This window comes from Oncorhynchus tshawytscha, linkage group LG09, assembly GCF_018296145.1.
Source record: "Oncorhynchus tshawytscha isolate Ot180627B linkage group LG09, Otsh_v2.0, whole genome shotgun sequence".
NCBI classification, from domain to species: domain Eukaryota; kingdom Metazoa; phylum Chordata; class Actinopteri; order Salmoniformes; family Salmonidae; genus Oncorhynchus; species Oncorhynchus tshawytscha.
In genome coordinates this window covers 9605166-9616789 of record NC_056437.1, presented here as the reverse complement: position 1 = coordinate 9616789, position 11624 = coordinate 9605166, and the positions used below count along the sequence as shown (strand labels likewise).

The following is an 11624-nucleotide window of genomic DNA, read 5'->3' as shown; positions in this document are numbered from 1 at the left end:
GTTTAGTGTTTAGTGTTTTCTGCACCTGACAGAACTGTTTCGGTTTCGTTATTCACTGTGTTCTTTTTGTTTCAGTGTTCAGTTAAATAAAAGTCATGAAGTATAGTAGTTGTTTTATTTCTTTACTTACCTACACACACACACACCTGCCTTTTTTTCCCGCACCATTGTTTAGAGCATGGGTGTCAAACTCTGGCCCGTGGGCCAAATTTGGCCCGCGGGGTAATTATATTTGACAATACCAAATTACTACTAGAGCTGGCCCGCCGGTATTATACAGCGCATTCACCACTAATACTACGAATCCCATAATGCTCTGCTGTTTTCGCGCGCCAATCAGGACAGGACCCAGAAACGCTCTCTCCTCTGTGACAGTAGTCATAGCAACATAGACGCTACAACTGTCAGCGAGCTAACCCTTCCCAAAAATGGCGAAAAGAAAGGCAGAAAACAGGAGCTTTCTGGTCAAGTGGGAGGCAGAATATCTGTTTACATATGTAAAAGACAAACGTGTTTGTCTTGTTTGTGGAGTCAACGTGGCTGTAAGTAAGGAGTACAACATTAGACGACACTATGAAACGAAACACCATGACAAATACAAGGACCTGGACATGACTCAAAGGAGCCAGAAAGTAGAGGAGATGAAAATAAGTTTGGTTTCACAACAGAATATGTTTAAAAAAGCCACATCACAAAGTGAGGCTGCTGTAAAGGCTAGTTATATAGTGGCAGCAGAGATCGCAAAATCAGCCCGGCCCTTTAATGAGGGAGAGTTCATGAAAAAGTGCATGATGAAGGTTTGTGACCTCGTATGCCCAGAGAAAAAACAAGCATTTTCAAACGTGAGCCTGAGCAGGAACACAGTAGCTGATCGCACATGTGATCTTGCCACCAATCTGTATGACCAGCTGATGGAAAAGGGAAAAGATTTTGTTGCGTTCTCCTCGCTGTGGATGAGAGCTGCGACGCATCTGATACTGCTCAGCTGTCAGTCTTCATCCGTGGAGTGGACTCAAATCTGTGTGTTACGGAGGAGCTATTAGGATTCAAATCAATGCATGGCACAACCACAGGAAAGGAAATCTTTGAGGTTTCCAAATGTGTAACTGAAATAAAGCTGCCATGGGATAAACTCGTTGGATTAACGACAGATGGTGCGCCAGCGATGTGCGGTAAAAAGAGTGGACTGGTGGGCATGGTTCGGGAGAAGATGCGGGAAGAGAACTGTGCAGGTGAGCTAACTGTTTACCACTGCATCATACATCAGGAAGCACTGTGTGCCAAAGCCCTAAAGATGGAACATGTTATGACCACAGTAACACAGGTAGTTAACTTTATAAGAGCCAAAGGTCTAAATCACCGCCAGTTTAAATCTTTTCTGGAGGAGTGTGGTTCGAATACGCAGACGTGCCGTATCACACAGAGGTGAGATGGCTAAGCAGAGGAAAAGTACTGAACAGATGTTTCGAGCTGCGTGAGGAAATATGTCAATTCCTGGAAACCAAAGGGAAGGATACAGCAGAGCTCCGGGAGCAAAAGTTCCTGTGTGAGCTGGCCTTTCTCTGTGACATCTCGAGCCATCTCGATGCGCTGAACCTGCAGCTTCAGGGGCGGGGGCGCATCATCACAGACATGTACGCTGCAGTGAGGGCCTTCAAAACTAAACTGTGCCTGTGGGAGAATCAGATGCTGCAAGGAAACCCTTGCCATTTTCCCTGCTGCCAATCCATAAAAGCGCAGATCTCTACCGCCGTGTTCCCATGCGCACAGTTTGCTGAAAAACTCAGTGTTCTTGCCGCTGAGTTTAGCCGGCGATTTGCCGACTTCGATGCCCAGAAATGCAAGTTTGAACTGCTTAGTAATCCCTTCGCAGTTGATGTGGAAAATGCACCAACCAACATCCAAATGGAGCTGATTGAACTCCAGTGCAACGACACGCTGAAGTCAAAGTATGATGCTGTGGGCGCCGCACAGTTTCCACGGTTCATCCCTGACAAAATTCCTCAGCTCCGCACCCAAGCTGCTCAGATGCTCTCCATGTTCGGCAGCACTTATCTATGCGAGCAACTTTTCTCCTCGATGAAGATGACCAAAACAACTCACAGGAGACGTCTGACTGATGAACATCTTCGCTCGATACTGAGGATTTCTTCAGCTCAGAGCTTGAGCCCAGACATTGATGAACTAGCATCCAAGAAGAGATGCCAGGTATCTGGCTTGGGCACATCAGATTAGACCAGTGTGCAATAATTAACGTTTTCTTTATGCACTTTTTCTTGCTACAAGGCATGGGCTTGAATGGTTGATTGATTTATTATCATTTTATTTGTAAAATTATTAGCCAGTGGAAAAAGTTTATTTTGGTATTTAAATCAGAAGGCTGCAAATAGAAAAGAGGCATACAATTTTTATTTAAATTTTATTTATTTAATAAATGAATGCCATTGATGTGTTTTTTCATTTGAAATTCGATTTTGCATGTCTCCACTATTAAATTATATATTGTATGGTAATAAGCGATGCTTGTTCCATATTCAATGTTAAAGCAAAACTTGTTTGGGTCCATATTAAAAGGTTAATTTGTTCAATGTTGGCCCGTGACTTTGTTCAGGTTTTACATTTTGGCCCACTGGGTATTTGAGTTTGACACCCCTGGTTTAGAGCCTGTAAGTAAGCATTTCACTGTAAGGTTGTATTCGGTGCACATGACAAATAAACTTGGATTTGATTTGATTTGATAATAGTAGATACTCGTAAATATTAGATTATAGTAGATAATAGTAGATAGTATTAGATAGTAGATCAAAGTAGGTAATAGATAGTAGTAGATAATAATAGATAGTAGATAGTAGTAGATAATAGTAGATAGTAGATAGTAGTAGATAATAGTAGATAACAGTAGATAATAGATAGTAGTAGATAATCGTAGATAGTAGATAATAATAGATAGTAGTAGATAATAGTAGATAGTAGATAGCAGTAGATAATAGATAATAGTAGATAATAGTAGATAGTAGTAGATAGTAGTAGATAATAGTAGATAGTAGTAGATAGTAGATACTAGTAGATAGTAGATAGTAGTAAATAATAGTAGATAGTAGATAGTAGTAGATAATAGTAGATAGTAGTAGATAATAATAAATAGTAGATAGTAGATAGTAGTAGATAATAGTAAATAGTAGTAGATAATAATAGATAGTAGATAGTAGTAGATAATAGTAGATAGTAGATATTAGTAGATAATAGTAGATAGTAGTATATAATAATAGTAGATAGTAGTAGATAATAGTAGATAGTAGATAATAGTAGATAGTATATAGTCGATAATAATAGATAGTAGTAGATAGTAATAGATAGTAGATAGTAGTAGATAATAGTAGATAGTAGTAGATAATAGTAGATAATAGATAGTAGTAGATAGTAGTAGATAATAGATAGTAGTAGGTAATAATAAATAGTAGATAGTAGTAGATAATAGTAGATAGTAGATAATGTTTACTGTCCTAAATGTGGAGGAAATGACTAATTAAAGGACTGCTGCGTTCTTTTAGTAGTGAAATCTAATTTCTAGTTACACTTTGTAACTCAATAAAACATTTTATTGCATTACAAAGTTGAATTAAAATTGATGTAATTGTCATTAAAAAAACAAATATATACACAAAATACTCTGTTATGCCAAAGTGGAAGAAAAATTCTAACAAAAAGTTAATGAAAAATACAAATATTCAACCCCCTGAGTCAATACATGCTAGAATCACCTTTGGCAGCGAATCCAGCAATGAGTCTTTTGGGGTAAGTCGCTAAGAGCTTTGCACACCTGGATTGTACAATATTTGCTGATCATTCTTTTTTTTTTGCTGATCATTGCCAGACAGACATTTTCAAGTCTTGCCATAGATTTTCAAGCCAATTTAAGTCAAAACTGTAACTAGGCCACATGGGAACATTCACTGTTGTCTTGCTGAGCAACTCCAGTGTAGATTTGTCCTTGTGTTTTAGGTTGTTGTCCTGCTGAAAGGTGACTTAGTCTTCCAGTGTCTGTTGGAAAGCAGACTGAACCAGGTTTCCCTCCAGGATTTTGCCTATGCTTAGCTCTATTCTGTTTGTTTTCATTAAAAAAAAACTCCCTTGTCCTCATCGATGACAAGCATACCAATAACATGATGCAGCCACCACCATGCTTGAAAATATGGAGAGTGGTACTCAGTAATGTGTTGTATTTATCACAGGTCAAGTTTTCTCCCGTGAGTGTACTACCTGAGGTTGCCACTGGAGAGCACCCTTGGGTTACATCTGGTATCCAGGTGACCCTCATTGGTCTATTGGGATCACCTGATGGATGACTATTTAGGTTCCTCTGTGGACTGGGTCAGTTGCTCAGGTCTCATGTTTTGTTCAGTGTTCTTGCTATGAAGATCTTCCGTAAATATTCTGGATTTACCCGTACCTCTGCCTGCTGTGTTTCTCTGCTCATGGGTCCCAGTTTGTACTAACACTAATATCACAGTATTGGATTTGCCCCAAACATAACATTTTGTATTCAAGACAAAAAGTCAATTTCTTTGCCACATTTTTTGCAATATTACTTTAGTGCCTTGTTGCAAACAGAATGCATGTTTTGGAATGTTTTTTATTCTGTACAGGCTTCCTTCTTTTCACTCTGTCATTTAGGTTAGTATTGTCGAGTAACTACAACGTTGTTTATCCATCCTCAGTTATCTCCTATCACAGGCATTAAACTCTGTAACTGCTTTAAAATTGCAATTGGCATCATGGTGAAAAGCCTGAGTGGTTCCTTCCTCTCTGGAAACTGAGTTAGGAAGGACTCCTGTATCTTTGTAGTGACAGGGTGCATTGATCCATAGCCTAATTAATAACTTCACCATGCTCAAAAGGATATTCAGTGTTTTTGTCTCTCTTTTATTTTTACCCATCTACCAATCAGTGTCCTTCTTTGCCAGGCATTGGAAAACCTCCCTGGTCTTTGTGGTCGAATATGTGCTTGAAATTCAGTGCTCGACTAAGGGGCTTTACAGATAATTGTATGTGTGGTGTGCAGAGATGGGGTACTCATAAAAAAATAATGTTAACCACTATTATTGCATAGAAAGTGAGTCCATGCAACTTATTATGTGATTTGTTAAGCACATTTTTACTCCTGAACGTATTTAGGCTTGCCATAACAGTGGTTGAATACTTATTGACTCAAGACATTTCAGGTTTTTATTTTTAATTTTTAAAAAATCTACTTTGACATCATGGGATATTGTGTGAAGATTAGTGACACAAATTGTCAGGATGTAACACAACAAAATGTGGAAAAAGTCAAGAGGGTTGAATAATTTCTGAAGGCTCTGTAAGTAGAATTTTCACATGGTCATGTGTTGATGTCAATGGGAAATTAAAAGTATACATTTGACTCAAGTGGAAGTTGAGTCTTAAGAGCTGACTTGGTGAGTTTCAATTCTATTGGCTGCCGCTAAAGATTCACATTACTTTATTGACCAATTGCAAACAAGGTCCAAATGAAATGTAACTTCTTCTTTTAACGCAACCCTTCCGAAAGACACACATACACAGGTGTTTTTAGAGAGGTCAAGGGGGCTGCCACTCTGGACACCTGTTGTTGTGGGGGGTTAAGTGCCTTGCTCAAGTGTACAACAGCAGGTGATGGCATCTAGGATTTGATAGCCATAGATTCTTTGATTGCCAGCTCACTTCCCACCCGTCATAAGACTAATGTCCACTGGAGGGAACCAGACACCACATTCACGTGTTCTGCTCTGTGATTTGTGATTTCAATTCGCAGTATAGAACCACCTGTTTTCTAAAAAGTGAAAGTATTTTGAGTAAAAACAAACCTCTTGGAAAAGACAGGAGTTACATTGTATATTATCTTTGTGATATATGGATAATATACCACGGCCCTTAGCAGTGGTATATTGGCCATATACCACACCTACCCGGGTCTTATTGCTTAAATATGGCTTTTCAGGCTTGACAATTAATGAAAGAAGGATGAGTTTGCACATTGTCAGCCTGGAGGGTTGATGTAAATATACAGGTTTATTTCCATAATATCATTCACGTACAGAGAGAAACTAATTACAGCAAATTGACATTTGTTCGTTTGTAAAGTCAGCAGCACAAAATGGAAAAATACTGAAAGAAAGGTACCTAAATAAGGGTTGGTAAACAACAATACATACATTGACCCTGGGATGGGATTGTCTTAGCAGAATAACAGAAGAGAATTGTTCAAATAGGGATGGAAATTATGACAAGGAAAGCAGGTTGCGAGCAACATAGACAAACATTTCAATTTTCTACTTTCTCCTCAATGGCATCCTTCATTTTTCATTAAAAGCAGACTGGATGGATCTTGGTGAATCCAAGCATAACACTGACAGTTAAAGTTCATTATAAAATGTGAACATCTGAAATTAGACATGGTTGTTCCTCCTCCAATACTGAGAATTCACAAAAAAACACTGACTGGGACGATGATGTAAACCACTGAAGAAGAAACAATAATCTCGTGGAGTCCTCTAGTCCTCTAGCACAGTGAACTTCCATGTGCACAGACTAGAGCAGCAGCACTGCATGAAGTAGTAGTCTTTAAAGTGTTGGCCCCAGTCAGAGGGACGCAGACAGCATCCATCCATCCTCACCATGTCTTCCCAATAGACTGAATATGCTCCTTAGCCTTCATTCTCAGAGACGCAATACTAGAATTACGAGGATCCGTCTCTTCCATGACTAACTTGTCCATGTACCCAGCCACGGCGCACTGGTATGGGGGTGGAGGAAGAGGGCGCGTAGAACCAATGTGAGGCAGGTTATGGTGTCCGAAACTGGGGGAGTTGAGGAAGGCTGGAGGGGAGTAGCTGGAGGCTCCTGGGAGGCCCTGAGAGGAGCTGGTAATGAAGCCGGGTAGGGACTGCAGTGGGGTGGAAGTGATGGCAGTGCTGAGCCATGGCTCCAGCTGCAGTCCGGAGCCCAAGGACTGGGAAGGGGAGCGGCTGAAGGACAGGAGAGAGGAGGTGTCCTGGAGCTTAATGGAACTCACCTCCAGCTTCTCCTGGCGACGCCACTTGGCCCGACGGTTCTGGAACCACACCTGAGATGGAAGCATCACAACATTCTGATTAGACATTTTAGAATAATAACAACATTCTGATTAGACATTCTGGATCATTACTAAATTCAAAATGAGATATTCTAGAACTCACACATTATGATCAGTTATTCTGGAACCACACAACATTCTGATTAGACATTCTGGAACCACACAACATTCTGATCAGTCATTCTGGAACCACACAACATTCTGATCAGTCATTCTGGAACCATACAACATTCTGATCAGTCATTCTGGAACCATACAACATTCTGATCAGTCATTCTGGAACATTCTGAAGTTCAATATTATGAGAACGGGAAAGGATGATTTCATGCTAAAACAGGATTTCAGGGCCATTTTGAACAAATGACAATATTGAAATAGCCTACATTTAACCCTATCAATGATAACACATCTGTAGGTAAGATGAAAGAAAATCAGTCAATCAGGGAGCTTATCTACTGAGATTGACCCTTTGTCAAAACTTGTCATCTTCCAAAAAAATGTTCCTGTGTCAAATCAAATAAACTCAATTGCCTAATTCTCCAAACATGAAGTAAAACTTTGTTCGGCTATTTGAGAAAGAGTTTATTTGCATTTAATATCTATAATGGGAAAACATATTGAAAATTAATGTTGAGTGTCCTCCTTGGTGTAATAAATGAGTTATTGTCATGCAATTAATACATATTGGACATTTTATCGAGAGAAAAAATCGAGTTCAGAATCAAAATAATGTTGAAATTTTAAAAATTGAATTGCTTGATATGACTAACTGAAAATATTAACAAATATAGACCTAATATATATATATATATATATGTATATATATATTGATGGCTACATGTTATAAATAAATTGAGAATTAGCGATGATAGTGAAATGCTTAATAAGAGAACATCTATATGGCGTAATTTTGCCTATTTTAAAAAGTATATAGGCCCTAAACTAAATGAGACGTTTTAAGATAAATTAACACATTTTGACATAATTTAACGAGTTATATTAGACCAATTGAATACATTTTCAATTGATAACATTCTATGTGATGCTAGTTTCAAATACAAACGTTTAAAATAACAATTAACGGTCTATCATCATCAAATATCCAGCGGTTAATATCCAAGTAGCCTATACTTACTAATATGTGACAGTTGACTAAGTACATTACCTACACGTTAATAAACTGAAGTGGGACTTTCAATTGAGGAATTATTTCTAATACTGACATTATTGTTGTACAGGCCTAATTGTAAAAAGCTGACTATTCAAGTCCAGGCAATTAATGCTTCTTTCATGAGCCACGCATTAAAAAAAAATATTATTTGAGAATCATAAATTAATGTCCCACAAATAAGAGAAAGGTATTGTGGAATATTGGAAATTCAGTTGAGCCCCGTAATAAAATATAACTTTCTGTTTTCTTTTAAAGACAGAATCGAACATCATTACCACTGTAACGAGTCTGTCAAGTTGGCTCATATCTATATTACCTGCACTCGAACCTCCGGAAGATTCACTTTCATCGCGAGCTCCTCTCTGCTGTAGACGTCAGGATAGTGCGACTTCTCGAACGCTCTCTCCAGCTCATGCAGCTGAAAGGTTGTGAACGTAGTCCTGTTGCGCCGGTGCTTTTTCTTTGGGTTATCATCATCGGACAGTTTATCCTCCCCGTCAGGTAAATCAGGACTAACAGAGGCCCCCGAACTGCTGCAGCAGACACCTAAAAACACATTATAGGCTAGATCAATATATGAACTTCTAATAGTGTATTTGCCTTTATATGTGACTTTTTACTCTTTTGATTCAAAATAACTACTGGCACATATTTATAAACATGGAATAAATAGCCTACTGGTGTGAAAAATAACATTTTTAATCAATCAAGATTGAACCATTTTGAATCACCTTTTTAACAAGGCCTCTAGCTTAATACACATTGCAGTGTCACTTACTGTCAAAACGTTCCGTGTTGTGTTCTTTCTTCAGGGATGACATAATTCCGTTCCCTCTCCGCTCGGCGAGTTTCCCCGATGATCCATTGTATGAGACAGATTGATTATATATGTTTTCGTCTTTAAATCCCAATATTGCTTCAATACTGTGAACCCTCGCTGCAGCGGCGTTATGGTTATTGCCGGGGTTCCGGACGAAACACGCAGAAGGTGACAGGCGCTCTTCCATGACTTCAGGAGTTGAACCAAGTAGCCACATTTGATGAAAAAATAATAATCTCAAACTAAATTGAAATGACACTGATTAACAAATGTAGCCTAAACTCAAGAGACATGTACTTTTAAAACAAAGTTTTAAGTGTTCAGAATTAATAGCAAAATGTTTTTATAGAATGAAACACTAAATGTTAAATAGATTGAAACAACAATTCCGGTTGTTTTGTTGAAATAAAAATCTAAAATCGAATTGAAAAAAAATCTGCGTTAGTAAGCATCCGTCGCATCTGAGTAGTAGAGGCACCTGTTAGTCTACTAGCTGACACTCCAGTAGTGGTCTTGTCTCATAGAGGAGGCTGTATCTTCTGGGGTTTATAAAGTACTCCTTATGGTAAGACCCCCTTCACTCCGCCCATGTGACAGCCCCCACTTCCCCACCAAGACACGTAAAAGGGGGGTTGTCATGTTCGATTTTCCCCAGCCATGGGTTTAGGGGTAACTACATTGTCCCCATTGAACCAATGCACCAATGCTGAGCTAGGCCACTAACCCCTCCCCAAGACAAGTCTTCTGCCCTGCCTGCTTGTCAGTCAGTCAGTGTTGGTTTATAAACCGCCTTACATAAATCTTAAAACCATATCTCCAGATGTCATGGTTTGTGTCCCAAATACCACCCTTTTCCTTATTCCCTTATATGGTGCACTACTTTTGGCCATTGGCCCAAAGAGCTCTGTTCAAAAGTTAAGAACTATGTAGGCCGGGGATAGGGTGTCATTTGGAATTTACAGGCCATGCTCATGATGGCCTGTAAAAGGAGCAGGTTGGGTAAGAGATTATGGCTTAAGGTAGTCAGAGAACAAAATCATAATTACAAGATGTTCAGTCAGGACGTAGGATTACAAGATGTCAGATTAATGTTTGACTGGTGTCTTAATCAGAGGGTGAATAGATTATTATCAAAACAAGTGACCAAATCACACATTTAGGAGATAATGATATTATTGCAAAAAAGACAAGTCATGTGCTCTTTTGTTTAATGAACAGGCCTAGGACCTACATATAAAAGAGTTGAAATAGTTAAATAGTTATCGATAGGCCTATCGGCGTATTACATGTTTTCTCAGTGAGGAAGTCTACACGTCCACCTCCCAATACTTTAATGTTTAATAAAATAAACATCGTCCTTTTTTTAAAACTTGAAAATAGGCCTAGTTGTTTTATGTAATTTTTTTATTTAGTTAAATACATAAATAAATAAGAAATAAATACATGTGTTTGCTCAATTATCCAGTTATTTTATTGAATTAATGCTCTTTTTTAAATTATATTAAATTAGTTGATAAACCTGGCAACCAAAACACACAATAATATAATATGTGATTAGCAACAGCTATAAGTGTTATCCATGTTAGGCTACAGCCAGTTATCTTGATAATTGGACATATTTCAAGTTGGGTTGAATGTGTTGAATGAGTTGAGTGGCCTGTGTAAGCCGGTTGTAGCCTATTATCTGTGAACAAGAAAGCCACTACAGTTTCTGCTCCATTAACTAACCACTTGAGAGGTCATAGTTCACACCGTAGTTACATCGTTACATCTTTAGGCCTATACAGTATATAACCTTATTATGTGAGAGGTTAACCATACAGACCTTAGTTTAGCCCAGTGGCCCAGTGGGCCTGCCATTGAGGTGCAAATAAAATGGCTTAACTTCCTCAATATTGTGGGGGATATGTGTAATTAACACTAAACAAAGATTGACAGCAGTTTGGTAATCCCTGGCCCACATGCTGATTAAGGGGATTTGTTTTTTTCTTTCTCTAAAGAGGTAAAACCCTTAAAACTATTGAGCTTTTCCTAATTGCAGAAGGTAACATTATCCTCTGTTTGCTAAAGAGTCCGGTAGGCACTGCACAATGCAGTCACGATATACTGTAGCTTGTCATTTACAACACAGGCTTGTAACTTAAATATATGTTTTAGTTACAATTAGGGGATGCATATTGGATATAAAAGGGTTATTGGACTCTTGAATCATTACCATATTTGTAGTTCACAATATTAATTACAATATACAGGGCTGGGGGGGCAACATTGTTCAAGTCCATTTAGTAAATGAATGTCAAGCATTTAAATTACATTTTTTAAATCCTCAATGAGTCTATTGATCCTTGGCCTTGACAACCGTATGAGCAATTTGATAGCTGGATATTATATAGAACAGTTTTTATTTGCTGTTATTGTACCTTTGGCTTTGACATTGTTGTGCCTTTGGCTTTGACATTGTTGTGCCTTTGGCTTTGACATTGTTGTGCCTTTGGCTTTGA

At 38.4% G+C, this 11624-nt stretch overlaps 1 protein-coding gene across 1 annotated transcript; it reads right to left on the bottom strand.

The window, feature by feature from the left end:
* Positions 1 to 5254: 5254 nt before the first annotated feature.
* rx3 (retinal homeobox gene 3) lies at positions 5255 to 9700 on the bottom strand. Its single transcript, XM_024434017.2, has 3 exons — positions 9082 to 9700; positions 8620 to 8849; positions 5255 to 7123 (listed from the first exon to the last, which is right to left on the bottom strand). Exons 1-3 carry the CDS (start codon positions 9338 to 9340, stop codon positions 6671 to 6673), a joined length of 942 nt encoding a protein of 313 aa, XP_024289785.1. The 5' UTR covers positions 9341 to 9700; the 3' UTR covers positions 5255 to 6670.
* Positions 9701 to 11624: the final 1924 nt, after the last annotated feature.

What these genes read in the sequence shown, in the direction of transcription:
- rx3 (XM_024434017.2), bottom strand. Translation starts at nt 9,340, where the DNA reads ATGTGGCTACTTGGTTCAACTCCTGAAGTCATGGAAGAGCGCCTGTCA. An exon ending in CAACACGGAACGTTTTGACA is followed by an intron (nt 8,850 to 9,081) that starts GTAAGTGACACT and finishes ATGTGTTTTTAG; the next exon opens with GTGTCTGCTGCAGCAGTTCG. An exon ending in TTCCGGAGGTTCGAGTGCAG is followed by an intron (nt 7,124 to 8,619) that starts GTAATATAGATA and finishes CTTCCATCTCAG; the next exon opens with GTGTGGTTCCAGAACCGTCG.